The sequence below is a fragment of the Podarcis erhardii genome (assembly GCF_964252035.2).
Source record: "Podarcis erhardii genome assembly, chromosome: 3".
In the NCBI taxonomy this organism is placed as follows: domain Eukaryota; kingdom Metazoa; phylum Chordata; class Lepidosauria; order Squamata; family Lacertidae; genus Podarcis; species Podarcis erhardii.
The window spans coordinates 11,217,751-11,242,471 of record NC_138507.1 but is presented as its reverse complement, the minus strand read 5'-3'; the positions used below and the strand labels follow the sequence as shown (position 1 = coordinate 11,242,471).

General features: G+C 44.9%; 1 protein-coding gene across 1 annotated transcript in view; it reads left to right on the top strand.

Annotated features, from left to right (window-relative positions):
* Positions 1-18,875, top strand: part of FERMT1 (FERM domain containing kindlin 1) — a 42,588-nt gene extending 23,713 nt beyond the window's left edge. The window contains exons 10-15 of the mRNA XM_081855557.1: positions 520-644; positions 3,984-4,090; positions 8,297-8,518; positions 12,226-12,350; positions 15,569-15,710; positions 17,159-18,875. Of these exons, the coding sequence (XP_081711683.1) occupies positions 520-644; positions 3,984-4,090; positions 8,297-8,518; positions 12,226-12,350; positions 15,569-15,710; positions 17,159-17,332 (895 nt within the window). The 3' untranslated portion in view covers positions 17,333-18,875. The remainder of the gene's footprint in view (positions 1-519; positions 645-3,983; positions 4,091-8,296; positions 8,519-12,225; positions 12,351-15,568; positions 15,711-17,158) is intronic.
* The last annotated feature ends 5,846 nt before the right edge of the window (positions 18,876-24,721 follow it).

Genomic DNA, 24,721 nt, shown 5'->3' with positions numbered 1-24,721 from the left:
CAGCTAAAGCATACATGGCCCTCCAAACTCTGCTTTAAAAACCTCAAATGAGAGCCAGTGTGGTGTAGTGGTTAAGAGCGGTAGATTCGTAATCTGGGGAACCGGGTTCGCGTCTCCGCTCCTCCACATGCAGCTGCTGGGTGACCTTGGGCTAGTCACACTTCTCTGAAGTCTCAGCCTCACTCACCTCACAGAGTGTTTGTTGTGGGGGAGGAAGGGAAAGGAGAATGTTAGCCGCTTTGAGACTCCTTCGGGTAGTGGTATAGCGGGATATCAAGTCCAAACTCTTCTTCAAATGCAAGAGAGTGCACTGCCCCTCATGGGAGTCTGTTCCACCCTCAAGCAGCTCTTACTGTCAGAAAATTCATCCTGACGTTTAATCGGAATCTCCTTTCTTGCAACTTGAATCCGTCGGTTTAGGTCCTAACCTCTGGAGCAGGGGACAACAAGCTTGCTCCCCACCCCCACACAGATAGTTTGTTAGTTTGCAGCTTGGTTAATTGGTTTCTTAATTTGCAGGTCCAAAAAGCTGGCGCTGAAAGCCTTCAAGCAATATTGGTTTGTCTTCAAGGACACATCCGTCTCTTACTTTAAAAATAAGGAGGCTGAACATGGAGAACCCATTGAGAAGCTCAACCTAAGAGGTATGGAGTGCTGTTTTTCAGACCACCTTTACGAAACGCATCCTGGTTCACTACCTACTGGGGAATTTCTAGCACAATGCAGTGCTCCCCTTTGCTCTTCACTTTTGGTGCATATGTGCACAAGTTATAAACAAAGTTATAAACAAAGAATCAAAAAGTATATTCATATAATAATAATAATAATAATTTATTATTTATACTGCACCCATCTGGCTGAGTTTCCCCAGCCACTCTGGGCGGCTTCCAATCGAGTGTTAAAAACAATACAGCATTAAATTTTAAAAACTTCCCTAAACAGGGCTGCCTTCAGATCTCTTTTAAAGATAAGATAGCTGCTTATTTCCTTCACATCTGACGGGAGGGCGTTCCACAGGGCGGGCGCCACTACCAAGAAGGCCCTCTGTCTGGCTCCCTGTAACCTCGCTTCTCGCAATGATGGAACCGCCAGAAGGCCCTTGGCGCTGGATCTCAATGTAAAGAGATTCCTCCAAATCTCAGGGCTTCCCCCCATCCCCTCCATGGGGTCCCGTTTTGAACATTTAATACTGTACAGTGGTACCTCTGCTTACGAACTTAATTCGTTCCAGAGGTCCGTTCTTAACCTGAAACCATTCTTAACCTGAGGTACCACTTTAGCCAGGGGTCAACAGACTTTTTCAGCAGGGGGCCGGTCCACTGTCCCTCAGACCTTGTGGGGGGCTGAACTATATTTTGAAAAAATAATGAACAAATTTTCCTATCCCCACAAATAACCCAGAGATGCATTTTAAATAAAAGCACACATTCTACCCATGTAAAAACATGCTGATTCCCGGATCGTCCGTGGGCCGGATTTAGAAGGTGATTGGGCCAGATCCGGCCCCCGGGCCTTAGTTTGCCTACCCATAGCTAATGGGGCCTCCCGCTGCCGCCACGCCACCGGCGCATGATTTCTGTTCTCATCCTGAGGTAAAGTTCTTAAACCGAGGGACTACTTCCAGGTTAGCGGAGTCTGTAACCCAAAGTGCTTGTAACCCAAGGTACCATTGTATATTCTTTCATACTTCAATTTTTATATCAAAGCGTATTATCCATGGTAATTGTTAAGCCAAAAGTGAGAACAAAACTTTGCTAATGTTTCCATCTGCTTGCAATGGTCTCCTAAATAACTTATACATTTTTAAAATTCTTTTATAAAGTTTTTGTCCCCTTGGTTTCTGAGCCCACCAGCTTGGTTTGCCACTCCTCTCTGGTAGGGACTTTGTCTTCTTTCCATCTCTGGGCCAGTAACATCTGGGCAGCTGTTGTTCCATACATAAAAAGTCTCTTCTGTTCCTTTCGAATATCAGTACCTGTAATTCCTAACAGAAAAGCTTCTGGTTTCTTAACAAAAGTTACCGTATTTTTTGCACCATAACACTCACTTTTTTCCTCCTAGAAAGTAAGGGGAAATGTCTGTGCGTGTTATGGAGGGAATGCCTACGGATGGCGGGGGGATCTGCTGCAGTCGTGAGCAGAGGATCCATGGTTCCCCTTCCTTCCCTCCTCCGTGGCTCGCTTTGAAACAGCAAAGCGGGAGAAGAGCCGCTGAGTGGGGAGGAGAGAGGGACAGAGAGCCTGCTTCTTTAAAGGAGCAAAGCGGGAGAGGAGAGGAGCCTTCTCCCCTTAAACCCCTCTCCTGCATTATTAGCAGCATCCTTCTCCACCCACCCCATGCATGCTCCTTGTCCCTTCTGTGCTTTTCCTTCCCTCCCCACTTAAAACGTGGTTACAAAGCACGGATCCACATGGATCCTCAGGATTTTTGCACTGGGTCACCCCAAATTCACCATCAGATCACATAGCATGTCCATGGCTACATCTTGCACCAAAAAAATCACGCACCCACTGTTGCCTGGGGCCGCAGTGGTGCAAAAACGTGGTTACAAAGCATGGATCTACATGGATCCTCAGGATTTTTGCATTGGGCTACTCCAAACTCACTGTCAGATCACATGTCTGTGGCCACAGCATGAACCACAAAAATCATACATCCACTGTTTCGTTTAGAATATTTTTTTTTCTTGTTTTCCTCCTCTAAAAACTACGTGCGTGTTATGGTCGGGTGCGTGTTATAGAGCGAAAAATACGGTATTTTAAACATTTTCTTCCTTTCGCTGTATATCATCTCCCAGAAAGCTTTTATTACCTTGTAAGTCCACCACATATGATACCTTCTTTACATTTCCAACAAGAATTTGTAGTCTGCTTTTATGGAGTCACCCCATTCAGACATGACACTGGTCATAAACAAGGGTTAGGGAAATTAGCCTGTGCAGGAACTGTGCTGCTGTATTCAGTTCCTCCCTTCCTAAACCAGGTTGACACACGGTGGAGCGGCTGGCTTGCTGTTATATGGAAATAAACTCTTGGGACTTACTTTCCCCCAAGCAACTCGCAAGCAGGAAGCCAAGAGCAAACTTTGGCTTCCACATTTAATGCTAAGACGGCTGCTCTGTACTGTGTTTCTCCACTCTAGGAAGGGAGGAGAAAGCAAGGAGGGTCCCAAACTCTATCATGCAGCTCATGTACAGACTTAATTACCTGACTGTGGTTTATTGTGTGCAAACAGAGCCCAATGTTTTGATTGAATTTGCTGTTTTCTGAATCACTGCTTCTGCTTTAGAGCACGAGCTCTTGCCAAATGTAGGATTTTGATGTTTACGATGATTATGTTGTCTGTCAGCGCTGTGATTCTAGAGCGGGGTTTCTCAAATTGGGTCTCCAACTGTTTTTGGACTGCAATTCCCATCATCCCTGACGACTGGTCCTGGCTAGCTAGGGATGATGGGAGTTGTAGTCCAACAACAGATGGAGATGCAAGTTGGGGAGACACTGATTTAGAGCGTTACTTTTGGCCTTAAATTTAAGTAACTTCTATGCCACGCATCCCCAACCTTCGGCCCTCCAGATGTTTTGGACTACAATTCCCATCATCCCTAACCACTGGTCCTGTTAGCTAGGGATCATGGGAGTTGTAGGCCAAAACATCTGGAGGGCCACAGGTTGGGGGTGCCTGTTCTATGCTGTAATGTTAATAACATGTCTTGCCACACCTAACACGTGGAAGGAGTTAAGGAAATTAATTGCAGTATTTCCTAAACCAGCTATTTGGTAATAGTCATGACATGGGCATAGGGAGGCCATCATAGTAATATAATATTCAATCACCTGCACAACTTGAAATCATGTTACCTTCTTTTTTTTTAAATATGCCTTTTTATTCTTATCCTCTTCCGGTTTCCTTTCAAGTTCTCCTACCGTAGCTCACCTTTAAAAGCATAACTTCGCTTCTGACTTTTCGTGCCTTCTGTCAATCAGGATGTGAGATTGTTCCGGACGTGAGTGTGTCGGGCAGAAAATATGGGATTAAGTTACTCATCCCTGTAGCCGACGGAATGAATGAAGTGCACCTGAGATGTGATAACGTGAGTAGCAAAAAAGGGTTAACCCAAAATCTATAGGAGGGTTTAAGGTCCATTGCGTGCATTGCAGTGAAGCTTAGGAAGTTTCCTTAGAGGCTGGCATTGCAAAGCACGGGGAACGACTGCAGGGCCTAAATATTGCCAGTGAAGTGAGGTGTTAAGTTGTGGGTGAACATATCAGACGACACAGCGATTCTTCAAACAGCTCTTGTTTATTCAGAGGCCAGAACAGAACTGAACTGAAGGGTTCAGTCAGCCTGCTTATATAGCGCTCCAGTACAACGTTACTGTAACAACTTTCTAAAACTATCCAATCGCTGAACGTCACTTTCGATCCTTCATTTGCATAACTATCTACAGCACGGGTGTCAAACACAAGGCCCGCGGGCCGAATCCGGCCCGCCAGACCTCGTCATGTGGCCCGTGTAGCCGCTGCCGGCCGCCAGCCTTCACCTTTTATTCTCGCTAAGGAGTCAGTAAGCTTAAGGAATAGATGTGACCTGGCCGCCGCTCTGCTAGCCAAGACTGCAAAAAGAGCCCCAACGTCTGGGCTGCGCACAAAAGAACCGCCGGCCTAGGTCGCACCTCGGCCCGCCCATTCTGTAAGAGTGACGCGCCTGGCTTAGACTCAAGTTGCTACTTCTCCACCCCACGCTCTTGTAACTAACAGCTACATTAGTAATATTTTCCCCCTAAAGACCCAGTTTGGTGAGGCTAAACCCCAGCCAGCCACTCTTCTGCTGCCTCGTTGCCCATCCTGGAGAGGGAAGAGTTAAGCCTCCACGATCCACAGCTGCACAGCCCGGGCTTTTGCCTCCAGAAGCTGCAGAGCTTAATTGTTTCCTTTCGCCGAAACCCCTTCCGCCCCCTCCTCAGAGCCCAAGCAAGTGGGACAGGCTCCAAAGGAAAGAGGGATTTGTTCCCCCACCTTGTGCCTCGCCCTCCCGGGTTGCAGGTGTGGGATCGCTGCTGCCCTCTGCCGATCAATGCCCCCCACATGGCCCCGACCTCCAAAACAGCGCGCCCGGGAGAGTAACAAAGAGCGATTTCCCTCTGGACCCTAGTCGTAGTCGTAGACTATAGTGGTACCTCGCAAGACGAATGCCTCGAAAGACGAAAAACTCGTAAAACGGAAGAGTTTTTCGTTTTTTTAGTTGCTTCGCAAGACAGATTTCCCTATGGGCTTGCTTCGCAAGACGGAAACGTCTTGCAAGTTTGTTTCCTTTTTCTTAAAACCGTGCATTCACTTCGAGGAACAACTCATAGCACGCGGTGTGGTAGCCTTTTTTGAGGTTTTTGAAGACTCTGGTGATTTTTGAAGCTTTTCCAAAGTCCGTGCTTCGCAAGACGAAAAAATCGCAAGACGAAAAAGCTCGCGGAATGAATTAATTTCGTCTTGCAAGGCACCACTGTTTCTCGCTGCTCTTATGCCTGTGAGTGTCTTCATGGGCCACTTCTCATATTGTAGTGGTATTGTCCTGGGAGCTTGTTTTCTTCCTACGTACTCTCTATTCCCCCTGTGATCCAGCTCTGTCACTGGTAGCCAGTGATTGTTAATGACTGGCAGGCTCAAATGATCGCACATGCCTTGGTCTTCCTAAAGTGAATGGGATTAAGTGCTTGAACAGCCTCCTAAGTACCAAGGAGGGAGAATGCTTTCAAAGAATGGCAGCTAGGGGTGCAATATTAAGATGAAATACATTCTTAATTATCCATTCCTACATAACCTATTCTTTCTCAGTCACCTGTACTTACTTTTCCTGTCAATGCTGTACTTTATGCAAACAAGTAGCAAGATGTCCACCTAGCATCTGTAGAAAATGATGTGATTTTCCACACACACACACACACACACACACACACACACCATGTTTATTTCAGATTGCTGTTTGAAGCGGGTGGGTGGCTTTCAGAACTGTTTGATTTATAGAGTCTGTGGCAACATTATTGACTCTTACAATGCAACTAATGGCTCAAAGCTCCTCTACAGAGCTGACTGTATTTTTAGGCAGAGAGAGCTGATTGCCTCAATAGACACATGCAAAGAAGAGGGGCCAATGGTGGCAGCTCTACAGCCCTTTCTTTTATGCCCTCTGGCTGTGCCCTCCCACTGGGGGAGAGAGTTACCTATGCCAGGCATGTCCAAAGTCTAATCCAGCCCCTGTGGCAGTTTAGGAGTCAAATCCTGAAAAAAGCTCAACAACTTTGGTCGGCCCTCACGCATGTTCACTTCATCAGATCTGGCCCTCTTTGAAAAAAGTTTGGGCACCCCTGATCTACAGTATCCCCCTGCTGGCCCATGGTGAGAACTTCAGTACATAACATGAGGCATATGCACAGAAATGGGGTTTGTGCAGGGAACGAGTTAACAACACAGAAGGGACAACAGTGAACCAGGCTGTGGGTTGGCTTCCACATATCAGGAGTGGTTCACCTGGTGGGGAGGCAGAGCCCAAGCAATAGCTTCCCAGACACAGCCCTGTCCTCATGTCGAACTTCTCCATTAAGCAACAGCTTGCTGGAAAGGCTATTGCTGTTGCTGGGAGGCTGTTGCCCCCCTGGGCGAACTCCTTTCCCCACCTATAGCCTTGGATTTATGTTCCTTTACAATGCAGGCCAGCCTGTGAGTGGGAAGATTTATGGGGAGGCCAGTGTAAACAAGGGAGTTAGTACAGTGTCCGGGCGAAATCTGTCTTTCAGATAAGATCTGGCGTTCACAAACCTCTCAGCAATAACCTCAACCTTGTCCGTTCAAAATACCCTGCATTCTCCAGACTTGGGAGTGTCCTATAAGAGCCTTTGTCCTATAAGAGCCTCCTAGGGACGTGGGTGGCGCTGTGGGTTAAACCACAGAGCCTAGGACTTGCCAATCAGAAGGTCGGCGGTTCAAATCCCTGTGATGGAGTGAGCTCCCATTGCTCGGTCCCTGTTCCTGCCAACCTAGCAGTTCGAAAGCACGTCAAAGTGCAAGGAGATAAATAGGTACTGCTCCGGCGAGAAGGTAAATGGCATTTCCGTGCGCTGCTCTGGTTCGCCAGAGTCATGCTGGCCACATGACCCGGAAGCTGTACGCTGGCTCCCTCGGCCAATAAAGCGAAAAGAGCGCCGCAACCCCAGAGTCGGCCACGACTGGACCTAATGATCAGTGGTCCCTTCACCTAGCCAGTCTGTGAGTGGGGAGATTTATGGGGAGGCCAGTGTAAACAAGGGAGTTAGCACAGCGTCTGGGTGAAATCTGTCTTTCAGATAAGATTTGAAGTTCACAAACCTTTCAGCAATAACCTCAACCTTGTCCGTTCAAAATACCCTGAATTCTCCAGACCTGGGAGCGTTGTTCAAACTTTGTCCTCTAAGCGCCTCTTAAGAAGAAAACTGAGCTTCATAAAAGTTGGAAGCAAGGCACTCGGTTTGCCCCTCTGGAGCAAAGGAGCTATAGCACCAGGCAAGGAAGAAGTCTCAGATTTAATCTCCCCTGTAAATCCAGAACCGTCCTTGGTCTGCAACCAGCCTCTTGCCCTAACATCACCACCACCACCACTCTCAACCCCACATATTTAATTGCTGGATAGGTAACTAGTAATTCCTCGTAAGAAGAGCCTACTGGATCAGGCCAATGGCTACATCAGCGATGCCAAGTATCTTTTGGAAGTTTACATTGATGTGAAGGAAATAAGCATCTATCCGATCTTGAAAAGACATCTGAAGACAGCCCTGTTTAGGGAAGTTTTTAATATTTAATGCTGTACTGTTTTTAACACTTGATTGGGAGCCGCCCAGAGTGGCTGGGGAGACTCAGCCAGATGGGCGGGGTATAAATAATAAATTATTATTATTATTATTACAAGGGGCAAAGGTAGCAGCTGTTGTTCGAAGACAGAAAGCCTCTGAACCTGAGTGCCGCCATCATGACTGGTAGCCATTGTTTACTGATCCTCCTTGAATTAGTCCAGTCTCCTTGCAAAGCCACTCAGAATTCATGCAAGTCAAGTCTAGGCCCTACCCTGTCGCTTTCAGATTAGGGGCTGTGTCTAAACTTAACCAAAAAGAGGGAAGTTAACGTGGGGTCCTCCACCATCCTTTGCCACGAGAGGGTACCACTTTGCCGGCTCTTGGTTCAAGCAACTGCAAGGTGGGGCAGAAGAAAGCAAACGACAGTGCAAGGATTCTTTGCAGAAGTTTATTCTTCTTCGCTGACTGTCTTCTTTGCAGGAAAACCAGTATGCCAGGTGGATGGCCGCTTGCGTTTTGGCTTCCAAAGGGAAAACGATGGCCGACAGCTCCTACCACCCAGAGGTCCACAACATCTTGTCTTTCTTAAAAATGAAAAGCAGAACTGCTGCTCCCCAGGACGTTTCTGACGTGGAAAGCATGGATATGAAGCCAGAGTGCTTTATCTCGCCACGATATGCAAAGAAATACAAGTCGAAGCAGGTAACCGGGGGTGGGGCGAGGGGCTGGGAGAAGGAAATAACAGCGGGATCTAGAGCAGATTTTCCTTGTCAAGCTGACTCAAGCTGACTCAAATGATTCTTGTTTATCAAAGCCAAAAGCATGTATTTTTCTTCAGCAAGGTCTTAGACTGGGATGAGAGTAAGAAGCATGACACCCGTGGGTCCAATGACTGTTTGTGGTCTTCCTCTGAACCCATGATGCTTTTGAAGATCACACACACACACACACACACACACACTTCCCTGTTGGTCATAAAGTGGTGAGGGAGGTTTCCCTTTTCTTCTTTGAAAAGCATATCAAGATGAAGTTGGAAGAGCGACGCTCTTTCCCATTTCCCTTTCCAGTTCTATATGTTTTTCCAGGCTCAGATTAATTGTACTGGATCTAACCTTTATCCAGAGTCCATGGCACATACTCCCAAATCCAAACGTGCCCACAAACTTTAAATCCAAACGTGCCCACAAACTTTAAAAGGTTGGTCACAATGTTTAAAATTACCTTCCCCCCAAAACCAGAGTCCTTTCTGTTGGGCATAATTCAGACTGAAATTCCCCAGGTGTTGGAAAAGGTTATTTATGTATGCGACAACTGCGGCCCATGTTTGGTTAGCCCAAAAATGGAGAATGGAAAAAGATTGACAACTTAGGCTGACAGAATATGCACAGCTTGTAGACTTAACATATAGAATAAGAGAACAAGAAGAACCTACTGTCAGAGCTGCCTATAGGTCCCAGCTCACAGAGGACCAACGCCCGGTTGATGTAATGTACAAGAGTCTTTATTGAAGTTTAGTTTCCATTTCGAACCCCAGAGTGTGCAGCCCTACGTCTTGGCCCTAGACCGGCGAAGTCCCCTCTGAGTCACTACCCCTTCCGCACCAGTTTAAGATCCTAGCCCGGCTCCACCTCCTGCGCTGTTCCTTCCTCCTCTGGGTCCTTCTGCCCCCTGGGGTTTCCTCCCTCCTGGACTCTTCTGACGCTGACCCCCCTGAGTCTTGCCCTTCCTTCCGGCGGGCTTTGGGACCTGGCTCCCTATCCGGGCTACCTGCTGTGCCGCTCGCCTGTACATTTGAACTTGGCGCGCGCGCCCAGCCGGTGACTTTCCTCTTGACCGTTTCCCCGCTCTCCGATGGAGGCGTGGCCAATCCTGACTCATCTCCTCCCTCTGGTGGTGAGAAGACTGGTCCCGATGCCTGGGACTCCTCCCCCCCACTACGCTCTGGTGGGGACGCTGGTCCTGATTTCCAACTGCTGCTCAGGGAGTCCCCGCTGGCCCCTTCCTTCTGGGGTTTCCCCCTTGGCACCCCCCTTGCCCTGGCCATCGGCGCTCCTCTCTGTGAATCTTCCGATTCGCTGGAGAGACTCGTGGAATCTCTCTGACCACTGTCACTGCCTACACCCCCCTCGTATTCCTCCTCCTCACTCTCCATTTGCTCCTTCTCCTGTGTCTCTGCTCCTGAACCCCTGACACCTACGTTTAAAGGAGATTGAGAAATGTTTATTAATTGTGCAGCTGAAACTCTGGCAGCATTAAGATATATTCAACAACGTAAATAAGTTTTGATGGATGTAATAATGGAAAACCGATTGGTACAGTTTATGTAAAATATGCAGGGATATAAGATATGTAAAATGAACCATGGAAAAAGAAGGGAAGTCATTGATATCTTAAGTATGTAAAAGGTTTATCTGAAATTGTAAAACAGAAAATTTAATAAAAATCATATTTAAAAATAAAAAAAGGTTGGTCACCCTGCTAAACGATGAGATCTGCATGTAATAACCTAAGAGCCCGCTTTATACAACAGATACAGAGTATTGAACTTGAATTTGGGAGGTGTGAGTTTCTCATGTCCTCACTTTATTGACCTGTATAAATCAGTTTTCCTTCTGCAGAATGGGTTTAAGAGAGTAGAGCAGGGCTGGGCAAAATTGCAAGCATTTCTGTGAGGCCTCAGGTTCCATTCCCTGTGCCCAGGATGGCCTGATCCAGCACAAGGCAGCCTCAGCTACCCAAATCCTGTGTACTTAACTGGCCTCAAGAAATATTACGGACAGAAAGATCCTTGAAGCATTAAGGACACTTGAGAAACAATCCTTAATTGCTGCATTGTTCCTAATAGAGGAAGATTAAAATGCAGATTGCCAGGGTCAGTTCAAAACTTCCCAACCTGCCTTCTCTCTAACATTTATTGCTTTTAAAAATGTGCTCGGTTCCTTGTTGCATTGTGTGTTAAAGTTTGTTTTTAAAAAAACTAGTTTTTTAAACATATCATTTTCAACAATTATTAAACATACTTTTATATCTTACACAATTTTTTTTACTTCCACCAATCACATCTGAAAATTTTCCAATCTTTTCACTTAATATACATTTCTTACTTTCACTATTACATTTACATCTCATAACTAATGTCTCTCTTCTTTATCTTTTTTGCGATATTTCATATATTTCTCCTTACAAAACTTCTTGTAGTCCTACTAGTGCAATTTGTTGATTACAGTTGCTCTTCAAATAGTTCGTATATTTCTACCAATCTTCTGTAAATCTCTGGTCCCACAGGTTTCGAATCCTTCCTGTCATTTTATCCAGTTCTGCGTAGTCCATTAATTTTGTCTGCCATTCTTCTTTTGTCAGTATTTCTTCTTGCTTCCATTTCTGGGCCAACAATATTATTGTCACTGTCGTTGCATATAAGAACAATTTAACATCCTGTCTATTAATATCCTCACCTATAATACCAAGTAAAAATGCTTCTGATTTTTTTAGAAATGTATATTTCAACGTCTTTTTCATCTTATTATATATCATTTCCTATAAGTTTTTTACTTTCTTACATTCCCAGCATTGTGTGTTAAGGTTTCGCTTCTAACAACCCTAGCTGGTCAGTTCCCTCATCTTTGGATTCCATTTGTTGTTGTTTAGTCGTGTCCGACTCTTCGTGACCCCATGGACCAGAGCACGCCAGGCACTTCTGTCTTCCACTGCCTCCCGCAGTTTGGTCAAACTCATGTTCGTAGCTTCGAGAACACTGTCCAACCATCTCGTCCTCTGCCGTCCCCTTCTCCTTGTGCCCTCCATCTTTCCCAACATCAGGGTCTTTTCCAGGGAGTCTTCTCTTCTCATGAGGTGGCCAAAGTATTGGAGTCTCAGCTTCAGGATCTGTCCTTCCAGTGAGCACTCAGGGCTGATTTCCTTCAGAATGGAGAGGTTTGATCTTCTTGCAGTCCATGGGACTCTCAAGAGTCTCCTCCAGCATTGGATTCCATTAAGATTGCCTTATTATGTATTGCACCAGGCAGCCCTGTAGTAAACCACAGTCACCAAGTCCTCTTGGGCATCAAATACCATTCATAGCTTAAGTCCCCAGCCATGCCCTGGGTGATAAAGAAAACAAAAGCTACGGGAAATCAAAGCCACCTGTAGCCGTTTAAGGCCTCTTGCCCATGTGATTAGGGGATATCAGCTCTGCCCATGTGTGCAACATTTCTGGGGATCGGGAACCAAGTAAGAAGACCCCCTGAAATGAATGATCTGTCCCCAGTTTGCAAACCTTTGCCTTCCTTCCTTAAGGGAGTAGCAAGGATGGCTGCTCTCTGACCACATGCATAACCATCTTCCTAATGCTCTTCTTTCACCCCGGCATCTGTCAATCAAAACCTCTATTCCCCTCCTTGTTTTCGCAGCTGGCTACTCGCATTTTGGAGGCGCACCAAAATATCGCCCACATGTCTCTGGTGGAAGCCAAGCTGAGGTTTGTCCAGGCGTGGCAGTCCCTCCCGGAGTTTGGCTTATCGTACTACATTGTGAGGTAAGTGCAATGTGACCATTTAATGGCAGGTGGCTCTCTGCTTCCTTCGTTTTGACTGAGCGCCAAGTGAGTTGGCAATTAGATCAAGCAGAGGTGATTTTGAACGGAAGCTGTGACAATTGCAACATGATTTCTGGTGACCTGACAATGTTCTTCAAGATGCATCGATTTTTCTCCCAGGTGGAATTGGATTAAATACAGCAGGTTGGGTGAACCAGGTCATGAGCTGTGGGCCACTTTGACAGTCATCTGACGTCCCGTGACCCAACTGCAAAGAGCGCAGTCTTAATATTATCCTGCTGTTTACATACATAAATGAATACAGTGGTACCTCTGGTTAAGAACTTAATTCGTTCTGGAGGTTCGTTCTTAACCTGAAACTGTTCTTAACCTGAAGCACCACTTTAGCTAATGGGGCTTCCCGCTGCCGCCATGCCACCGGCACACAATTTCTGTTCTCATCCTGAAGCAAAGTTCTTAACCTGAAGCACTATTTCTGGGTTAGCAGAGTCTGTAACCTGAAGCATCTGTAACCTGAAGCGTATGTAACCCAAGGTATCACTGTATGTTTTTCTAGGGTTGTTGGCCCACGTTGCTAGAGCTATTGACTGAAATGCCTTTGGGTCTCAGCTGTAGGGTTGTGGAGAATATGTGAACTTTACACTTTTGTATTTTTAAATGAAGCTGGTAATCTTTTATGCACATAAATGGGAGGAAAACCGCAGGCAGCATTTAGCATTTAGTTGATCAGGCGTCGGTAAACTGGTGCTCATCTTCCAGTGTTCTGACCAACATTGGAATGACTGACAAGTTCGTGTTAAAGAAAAGAAAATACAGTCAAGTTACATTGCATGGGGATTATGTTCCTTTTTTGCACCTGGACCTTGGCTGGCACAGGGACGCAGGTGGCGCTGTGGGTTAAACCACAGAGCCTAGGACTTGCTGATCAGAAGGTCAGCGGTTCGAATCCCCGCAACGGGGTGAGCTCCCGTTGCTCGGTCCCTGCTCCTGCCAACCTAACAGTTCAAAAACACGTCAAAGTGCAAAGAGATAAATAGGTACCACTCCAGCAGGAAGGTAAACGGTGTTTCCGTGCACTGCTCTGGTTCGCCAGAAGCAGCTTAGTCATGCTGGCCACATGACCCGGAAGCTGTACGCCGGCTCCCTTAGCCAGTAAAGGGAGATGAGCGCTGCAACCCCAGAGTCGGCCACAACTGGACCTAATGGTCAGGGTTCCCTTTACCTTTACCCTTGGCTGGCATGTGAGTGAAGTCGCAGGGGGAGGCCAGAGGAGGAGGAAGAGAGAGAAGAGGGGGCAGCCAGAGAGAAAGGGAAAGGCAGAAGAAAAAGGCTGGAACAGGGTGCAGCCAAGCAGCTGTTGAATTCATGCAAGTAAAAAAACTGAGCCGCTGGGAAATTGTTTAGAAGAAGAAGAAGAGTTTGGATTTGATATCCCGCTTTATCACTACCCGAAGGAGTCTCAAAGCGGCTAACATTCTCCTTTCCCTTCCTCCCCCACAACAAACACTCTGTGAGGTGAGTGGGGCTGAGAGACTTCAAAGAAGTGTGACTAGCCCAATGTCACCCAGCAGCTGCATGTGGAGGAGCGGGGAAGCGAACCCGGTTCACCAGATTACAAGACTACTGCTCTTAACCACTACACCACACTGGCTCTCCCACTTGTTTAGGTGTCTCCCACATGCAATTAAGAGGTTGCTGTTTCACACTGACCTGGCTGTCGCTTATTTTCTCCCGCTCCATCCTCGGTGTCCCTTAGTTGACTCCCATCATAGAATTCCTGACTTTGGGTCTGGAATTATGATGCGCTAATCTTTATTGTCATCGTCCCATACAGCACAACAAAATTGAAAAAATCTACATCGGACATTCAAAAACCAACAAGCCTGCTATCCCAACTATCCCAGCCTTGTTAGCCCCTAAAAACTCTGATACCCCACAAATGAATACAATATACTCCCATAGAGACTACTTTATACTGTGTTTAAAACCAAAATCTCATTTGGATAGAAACTGTTTCTCAGGCAGCTAGTCCTAGTCTTTATAACCCTGTACCTTCTTCCAGAAGCTGAAAGAGATCATTTCCGGGGTGCGCACTATCCTGCGCTATCTCTGCAGCTTTCTTATGGCACCTGGAAGCATAGATTTGATCCAAGGTGGGAAGAGTGCACCCAATTATTCTTTACAACCTTGGACAGCATTGTTTTTTTCCCTAACCGTGCAGCTCCCAAACCATACACAGAGACCATAAGTCAGTGCACTCTCAACAGTACAATGGTAAAATGCCATCAACAGGTCCTTTGAGAGATTCTGGCGTTCAGTCCCTGGGCCAATGCTCCAAAACGAGTTAGCAGGTTAACTGAGGGCGAGTCCTGTTTGGGCAGAGAGCAGCACCAACATTTTTCAAATTCAGAGTGCATGAGATCAGGTAACCTGGCCAAAGGCCCAGTTTTCTTTCTGTTGTCATGCGCTCTTAACCAGAAAAAAATGCCAGCGCCATAATGAACAGATATTATTCAACCACGAACACCCACGAGGCTAAATCTGCTTCATTTACCACTGTGTCTTTTTGGAAACTGTTGCTGGTGTGTGAGAGAGCTTCAGGTCTTTAAATACTGCGTTCTCCCTCTCTTGGGTCCTGTGTACACATCTTTTCTGGCTTTAACGTTTAACTGTTACATACAAGTGCCGATTTCAACCACAACAGGCTTTCTTCCCTGCAAAAAAGGCTACAGTCATTACAAGGTCGCTACATTTTGCCCTGCTACTACTAAATCAGGGTTTGGGCCAAAATATTTTTTTTTTCACAATATGATTTTTTTAAAAAAACAAACACCTGGAAAAGCCTTCGGAAAGTTTAATGCTTAGCGATAACTATTTTCATATCGTTTACCATTGCGTTTCTGTGCTTGGCCAGTAGAGGGAAGCGCAATCCCATCATAAACATTGATATTCTCATTTCATCCCTCTTTACATTAGTTACTGACTTGTAGGCTGGAGGGGAGGCAATAATAATAATAATAATAATAATAATAATAATAATAATAATACCACTCTACATAGGTCCTCTCTCCCAGTGCAAATCCTTATACACACTCTTCACATAACCTCCAAAAAGGACTGTGATTTTTCTCCCTCTGTCGCAAACTGCTTTTCAAGAGACTTGCTGAATTAATTGACTGGGTTTTCCCCCTCCTTAGATTTAAAGGAAGCAAGAAAGATGACCTCTTGGGCATTTCTTACAACAGGCTGATAAGGATAGATACAGCCACCGGGGACCCAATTACGACATGGAGATTCTCAAATATGAAACAGTGGAACGTGAACTGGGAGATACGGCAGGTAAAGACAAAGGTTTCCTGGAGAAAACTTGCCTCTCGCACTGCGATTTAACCTTTTGCACAAATAAACCTGGCAAACAGCCCTTTTGTGATGTATCTGAAATTGCAAAACAATGTACCTGCTGTACATAGAAACCCTTATATGCAAGCAAGGAGGAGGACCCCGTGGCCCTACAGCGGCTATTGGACTACAACTCCCACAATCCCTTATTGCTGGCCATGTCAGCGGGGGCTGATGGGTATTGTAGTCCAATAACATCTGGAGGGCCGCAGGTTCCCTATCTCTGCATTAATGTGTTTTCTAATATTCATCATGGAGGGACGCGGGTGGCGCTGTGGGTTAAACCACAGAGCCTAGGACTTGCCGATCAGAAGGTCGGCAGTTCAAATCCCCGCGACGGGGTGAGCTCCCATTGCTCAGTCCCTGCTCCTGCCAACCTAGCAGTTCGAAAGCACATCAAAGTGCAAGTAGATAAATAGGTACTGCTCCAGCGGGAAGGTAAATGGCGTTTCCGTGCGCTGCTCTGGTTTGCCAGAAGCAGCTTTGTCATGCTGGCCACATGACCCGGAAGCTGTACGCTGGCTCCCTTGGCCAATAAAGCCAGATGAGCGCCGCAACCCCAGAGTCGGTCACAGCTGGACCTAATGGTTGGGTCCCTTTACCTTTACCTCATTATGCATCACATCCCCATTCACAGTATTATACTTTATTATATTGGGTCGTTTTTCATCATATTGGGCTGTTTTATTCACTACCTTTTTTTATTTAGGGACTTCACGATCTCCACCATGATATAAAATATCGCTGTGGAGTTTCTTTCTTTAACAGTCATTTGAAGGAAAACTGGGAGTGTGGGAGACATAAATGCGATGAATGCGAGGGGATAGAGCATGGCGTAAACCCAGCTGGGAGTCACAAAAGATAATCTCTGAAATACGTTCATAGTTTCAGGGCAAAGAAGCAAAAACACTTCGCAGAATGCATAATTCACTTGACAGAATTTGCTGCCGCAAGAAGCATTGAGAGACACAAGCTGTCAAGGGGACTGAGGCAAATTCATGAGAAAAAAGTCTATCACAGTCTTTTAGCAGTTGCGGCTAAACAAAACCTCCAAGTGCAGGGGCAGTCTAGCCTCCTAATACCAGTGACTGGTGGGAAAGGTTGGGCTTTTGTGCCTTCAGGCCCTGCCTACAGGCTTCGTGGAGGCATTGGATAAAAGATGCACGGTTAAATAGGCCATTGGTCTGATCCAAACAAGCTCTTCTAATGCTGTAATGTTTCAGGAACCAATGTGCTGGATCTAGGCCTGGGTGATGTATCAATACACTATCCAGGACCGGGTTGAGGGCGGTATATCGCAGGCTTCCTCTCTGGCTATCCCCTTCCTCCCTCTATTATTGGTTTAATTGTGCTTTATATATATATACCTCTTTGCATTTCCCCTTCAGGTTGCAATTGAGTTTGACCAGAATGTGTCTATTGCTTTCGCTTGCCTGAGCGCAGACTGCAAGGTGGTCCACGAATACATTGGAGGTTATATCTTCCTGTCCACCCGTTCCAAAGACCAGAACGAAACGCTGGACGAGGACCTGTTCCACAAGTTAACTGGAGGGTGGGAATGAAGAGAAGCAAGGAGCCGATCGACAACTCCAAAATGCGAGTGCCTCCTCTAGATTCATCTTGGTTTTGAACCTGAGAAGTTTAAACGGGTAACCTTTTGAAAAAGAAACATAAGCTTACCTCAAGGGTTTATCTACGTTGGATGTAAATACTTGGCGCAGGGGTGGCTAACCTGTGAATGCTGTTCAACCCCCATTTTTCCTGACTGCTGGATGTGCTGGCAGGGCCGATGGGACTTGTAGTCCATATAATCGGGAGGCCCTCACGCTCCCCCACCCTGACTTGGAGCCTACTGTGCACCAACAAACCTAGAGTCTACTGTATTGCAACCAAGTACCTGCGGCAGAGGTGTGGAGCCTGCAGTCTTCCAGGTGATACTGCAATCCAAGCCGCATCAGCCCCAGCCAGCATGGACCGGGATGATGGGAGTTGTAGTCCAATAGTTCTCTATCCCTGATCCCTGTAGAGCACATGGTTTTGGCTTATCCGTAATCTTTATTGGCGTGTGACGCTGGGGAGCCTGTGAAATCCAGTTAAGGCTCTAATGCAGCAAATACTTTAGAGGACAAATCCAGCTTCCTTTTGTGCCTCCTATTCCTCACCTCCGCTCACTCCTGAACCCCTTAGGCATGGCCCATCCGTCTCAAGACACATTGGAGTGCTCCGTTGGGGGAGGAGTCAATCCTCTGGAGAATCACGGCGTCTGCTGTGGCTGCAGAGACCAGTAACTTGTAACCACTGCCTTCTGCGTTGTTTTTGCTGTATCGGCAGCACCAAAGTGATCTCTCAGGCGCAGGCCTGAGCAGTGTGTATGGAGGACCTGGGCTGCCCAGATAACAAGACTCGGTCCAGTCGCTGATGTGGTCCAAAAGAAACCAGAATGATATGTTTGGCACCAGTTTGGCTGCAGGAGTTGCCAGAAGGAGGCATACAAGATGACATTCAACTGTCTCCAGATGTGCGCTTAGCCTTTTCTTTTCCTAAAGATGTCCCACAATGCATCAGGTATGGATTTTTCCTTGGGGTTCACTCCCAAAGACTACGAGCTGTCAGACACACACAAGCATGGCATACTGTGAAAAGCATTTATTTGAACTGATTAATTCCGATGACTTTTCCTTACTGCTTAAATAAGACAAGAAAACAAGTGCCACCAAAAGATTTAATGTTATTTTTAGGGTGTTGTTGCACCTGGACATTTTGTTGTTGTTGTTGTTCTTGTTCTTCTCATGGAAAGGATTTTATCAACGTCCTCCCAGTTTTTGTCGCAATTGCTCATATTTTCATAAGCCATTAGTACCTGCTTTTTGTACAGTGCTTTTTGCATTTTGTAAAGCTTTGCAACTAGTGCCTTGCTGTAGGGAAACTACAGTTTTAATTTTGTGTCATCTTCTGAAGTAATTTAACTTCCAGCTTGTTTTTAACGTTTAGTCATTTTCATATTTTATATCAAAACTGTTGGCGTGTAGTAATGAACCTACTGAAACCATAATTTTTTAAGCTGTGTAATAGAGATTTTAAAATAAATACATTCTTGCAAAACAATAGTATCCTAGTGATGGTTCTGGGACTTCCATGAAAGCCTCTTCTTCTGTACTTATTCTATTCTGCCTTCTTTTAAAAAAACAAAACTACCGTATTTTTTGCTCTATAAGACTCACTTTTTCCCTCCTAAAAAGTAAGGGGAAATGTGTGTGCGTCTTATGGTGCAAATGCAGGTTGCGCAGCTATCCCAGAACCCAGAACAGCAAGAGGGATTGCTGCTTTCACTGCGCAGCGATCCCTCTTGCTGTTCTGGCTTCTGAGATTCAGAATATATTTTTTTCTTGTTTTCCTCCTCCAAAAACTAGGTGCGTCTTGTGGTCTGGTGCGTCTTATAGAGCGAAAAATACGGTGCTTTGAGATGGATTCTTGCTCTAGTGTTTTCTTCTGTTCATAGTTATTTGAATCCAATTCAGTGCCAAGGGTGCTAGGTGAAAGGTAAAGGACCCCTGGACGGCTAAGTCCAGTCAAAGGGGATATGGGGTTGCGGCGCTCATCTCGTGTTTCCTGCTACATGAACTATATTCTATGGAGTTAAAGCCAAACTAATTAAAGCATAACAGATCTTTTGGTCCTCTGTAGAAATCGCCTTGATTTTAGGTGTCAGAATGTGCGGCAGAGAAGAAAACAGCATGTTCTTTCTTTTTGAGGTATATTTTATTTTCCTTCTTTACAATCAGTTGTATGCAGGGATCTGATTCAGTCTGGGTTGAATATGTCATGCTATTTTTATGGAGTGCAAAAAAAAAAAATATTCCTCAGCCTTTGCTGAATATTTCAGTTCTTATCATTCTCTGTTTGCTAAAGGAGGAGCTCATCTCTGGAGCCTGGTACCATCTCCTCTTGGGACTGCTCTGGTCTGTTTATCTTCCTGTGTCAGTAAAGAATTCAGCTTTCAGTCTTCACATTCCAACCTGGATGATTTGCAGCCAGCGTTGATTCATCCCTTTAGAGATGGAGAGGAGGAGGAGGAGGAGGAGGACATAGCTGGTTGCAGCTTTCAAGGTGCTGTTATAATATACAGAGTGCAACATGCTTCTATCCTGCTTCTGAAGCGAACACACATCTGTGTAGTCTACTTGCTGCATGTTTAGGACAGTGGTGTCCAAACTTTTTTCAAAGGGGGCCAGATTTGATGAAGTGAAGGGCTGTGAGGGCCGACCAAAGGGCCTGCCAAAGTCGTTGACCTTTTTCTTAGGGTTGAAGTTGTTGAGCTTTTTTTACGATTGAAGTTGTTGAGGTTTTTTTAGGATTTTACCTCAGGAAATAAACTTGGAAACTGCCACAGGGGCTGGATTAGGCCCCTGAAACAGACTTTGGACATGCCTGATTTAGGAGATCTGGGTTTAACTCCCTTTGAGCGAGTCAATTTCGCCCATTTTCATCCAGTAGTAAATGAGATAACGATTCCAGTGCTAAAATGGATGAGGGAATGCTCATCCATCATATGCTCAGTGCTTCACAGACAGAGAACCTGGAACTGTTTTGCACTTCCCAACAGTGGTAATTAGGGCAATATGACTTCTGCAACTTGTTAAGGGGTTTCAAGAGTAGCTAGCTGTGTAGTGGGATCAAAAAATCAAGACACTTCTTAAAGGCACTTTAGATGACGAAACCACCAGCTTATAGTGCAGCAGACTTTTACAATGACTTTTAAAAATAAATGATAATGGTTTGTATCTAATGTAGCGCTTTGTGAATGTTCGGTTAGTGTGAGGATTTCTGCTTGTGCAGTGAAATGTTCTCCCACTCTTTTCCCACTGTGCGCCTCCTAAATCTGTTCCCCCTAACCTATCTCTGGAGCAGATGTGAGAAGGGACCAGGATAAAGGCACATGCAGAATTCCCCCCTTTAATGTGAACATGAAGAGGAGCTCATTTGCGTCGGAAGATGCTGGTATAGTTCTAAGCCCAATCACCAGTGAATATTTGTTGTACCTTTATTGGAAATCAAAATAGATCCCTTTATTTAACTTTCAATCTAACTTTGTTATAAGATTTGTTCTCTAAATTCTGGATCAAAATTTGAAATGTCACAGGTATCAGGGTCACCCCAAACGCAGGTGATTTATTGCTTTCTTCCGCCTTCCATCTTTCTTCTTTAATATCTTGGCAGTGTGATAGGAATTTTGAGGTCTTAGATATATGGTAATGTTCATATGCATACCAACCCAGCACATACATAGATCAGCACAGGAAGACGGACCTGGGTCAAAGTGGGAAACCTCCCATTGTCTCTTTCCTCACAAATCCTGTCTTAAGGGCACATTTAAGATATGACTAGGGTGTGAGCCTGTGATATGGCCCAGGAACTAAGTCTTTATCATTACAAAAGACTGGCCAGGCTCCCCAGGCAATCCAGTCAAGTAACCTGCCAGATAGGAGAAAAACAAGGACAGGAGAAAAACAACATTCAAATTTCTGTTTTAAGAACGCCTTTTCTGTGATGTAGGTATGATGTATCTGAGGGGTGGTCTTAGGTTATACCCCTTCTGTGATGTATGTATGATGTTTCTGGGGGTGGTCTTGATCTACAGGGTGCCAATTTCAAAAGTCTTTATAAGGCCTTGCACACCATTTTTCGGGGTTCCGCTTCCTCTCCTGTGAGAGAGGGGAGCACCCTGTTGCAACAGTTCAAATAAAGATCAAGCTTACTAGCTGCTTTGCTTCTCAATATTCTCTGGTTGGCCTCTGTTATCTTCTCCTACCAATAGGGAACCTAACGTAAGGACTCTATATGGGCTCTTGGATACCCCATAAGGGAAAGGGGCATTTTTTGTTTACAACGGCAGTTTGTGTCATTTCCTGAGGAATGAAACGATAAGCTTGAGATGGGCATGCACACTCTCATGTGCTTTTTCTTTCATGTTGTTTTTTAACCTGTGAAATCAGGAATGTGTTTCACTTACAGAAGCGGTGCTGTTAAGATCATGAGATATGAGGCAGATGTCACTAGTTCCTTCAAATCCCAGTTTAGCCATTAACGCCTTAGATAGCCCTAGGTAAACTCTGAGCTCTCAGCTTCCGTTCTCCATATGCATTAGCGGGATAATAAAACCAGTTTATTTGTGCTCCCAGACACTGGAAAACTGCAAGAGCTTTTTACCACAAACTGCTTGCAAATAGCCATGGTAGGGGGAAAAAATCACTTACCAATGTAGATTAGCTAAAGACAAAATTAAAATAACTAATTTTCATGGAGTGTGGTGTGGTTTTATCTCGTATACAAATCAGGGACACGTGGCAAAGGCTTTCCACAGATTGCGGGAAAGAGCTAAAGTAGAAATTGCAATATTACAAAGAAGTAGAACAAAATCTCCAAATTTCCAGTGCATATTGGATACCAAGATACCTACAGAGGAGAAACATGTTAAAGGCATCATCACCTTCTGTTAGTATTTATATGGTGTAGCTTTTTTATTTTGTTGTTTGTTTTATGTTGGAGATAAAATAATACTTGTTTATTTTAAGCTGTCTGGATTGTCATAAGGACCTCTGGGTAGTGCTGAATGAAGCTACTTGAGCACTTAGGGCATGTGTTTTATAAATATAAATAAATGTATTTTAAATCAGACAGATGGGCATTCTGAAGCATCTAACTGTATTGATGTTTTGACTTCTGTCGTGTCTGACAGGTTGACCAAATGTGTCCGTAATCTGAGGTACGCCTCTTTTTGCCCTACTTCTCCCTAGGGTTTGTTTTTCCAGAATTGTTGCTGCGGGAGAAATTACCTTTCAGTATTCACCAGAGTTGAACAGCATTGGGCAATACCCGATGACGCTCCTTCACTTGAAAGTGGTTTTCTAAAAGTACACGCTGATCTGTTTGTAACAAAGGAGACAGAACCCAAAAGGGCTCCAGACCAGACAGTCCCATTAAGAAATCTGTCTTACGTTTCTGCGAAGTCTGGTAGATCTCAAAGCTGCCTTGATGCTGAGTGACATGTGCAAAGATAAGCCTAGCATGTGTTCTTGAGGCCCTTTGAAAAGCATAGCTTTAATTGCTATAATAGTTGTAGGGTGTGCATGCTTTTCCTTGGACAATGATGACTGCTGCTTTTCACTCACTTGCCTTAAACTGAGTTGTTGTTGTTGTTTAGACGTTTAGTCGTGTCCGACTCTTCGTGACCCCATGGACCAGAGCACGCCAGGCACTTCTGTCTTCCACTGCCTCCCGCAGTTTGGTCAAACTCATGTTAGTCGCTTTGAGAACACTGTCCAACCATCTCATCCTCTGTCCTCCCCTTCTCCTTGTGCCCTTCATCTTTCCCAGCATCTGGGTCTTTTCCAGGGAGTCTTCTCTTCTCATGAGGTGGCCAAAGTACTGGAGCCTCAGCTTCAGGATCTGTCCTTCCAGTGAGCACTCAGGGCTGATTTCCTTCAGAATGGATAGGTAGCAAACTGAGTAGCAAACTGCTAATTTGCACAACAGTAATTAAGCCTTGACACTGGCTTGTTCTTTCTTCATTTAAAGAAAAGTGACTCTGGGAGGGTGGCTAATTGTGATTTTATGGTCTCTCTTTCTCATAGCCAACCTATTTAATAGCTATATGAAACCGATGGGGGATGCCTCCCAGGGATTTGGAGTGTGATGCTATTATTATTATTATTATTATTATTATTATTATTATTATTATTAAAGGATTTTCCTAGAACAGCAAGGGTGCATACAACATCTTTGTTCTCAGTTCATAGAATTTTCCATTCTTTTGCTTAGTGTATGCATAGGGTTTTTGTGTCAGCATCACAGGGATAGGTTCTTTATTTGTCTGTCTGTCTGTTTTGGCGGACCGAGAGCCCAGAGCATGGTTGGTTGCAATGAGTTTTGTTTGTATGTGAGAGAGGGTGGTTGGGTCAAGTTAGCTGCATCAATTGGTATGCTGTTGCGGGGTTTATGTTGTTGTCTTGCTGGGCTGTATATGTAATAAAGGGGAGCCATACCAGTGTTACCGCATCTTCTTTTGTTTGTCCCTGTGCTAGTTCCGTTTCTTTTTTTCAAAAAAAAATTATTGGGTTTCCAAGTTTGTACCAAATATAACATACAAAAAAGAAAAAAGAAGAAAGGGGGGAAAAGAAAACAAAAAAGAGAAAACATACAAATAAATACTTAATCCTTCTAAAAATCCAATTTAGTTTTCATTATTAACTGACTTCCTCAAATCCCCCCTACCTGAGTTCCATTGTATCCCCTTGTAACAGTTTTCCAATATCTTCTTTCTAACTTTTTCAAATTACTTTCTTTACTTCTTTCCATAATTTCTCACATAATGTTTTACAATTTAATCATATTCTATTCCTAAGCCAAATTGATAAATTCAAGTTGCTTCTACTTGTCTTATGTTTATATTTATATATTTATATATTTATATATTATGTTTATATTTATATTTAGCTAAGTAATCTTTAAATTTCTTCCATTGTTCCTGATGTTCCTCTTCCCTCTGATGGTGGATTCTTCCAGTCAAGTCGGCCAGTTCCAGAAAGTCCAACATCTTCATCTGCCATTCTTCTACTGTGTCCCTGTGCTAGTTTCAATTTGTTGCTTAACTTTTCTAGGAGGGCCGTTTCCCATACAGTTTGGGAGCAGTGGTAGGTCCCTCCAGTTTTTAGTTATGACGCTCCTCACTGCTGAGAGGAGGTGGCTTATGAGTTCTTTGTCAGGTGAGTATACATTGTTGTCTTGGCAGATGTTTGCTAGGGCAAGTTTTGGAGTTGCTTCTCATACCCGTTTCATTATTTGGCAGCTTTCTTGTAGGACAGACATCCGAAAGGATTGGGATTGGGGGCATTTATGCTGCTAACATAGGACATGGGTAGCGCTGTGGGTTAAACCACAGAGCCTAGGACTTG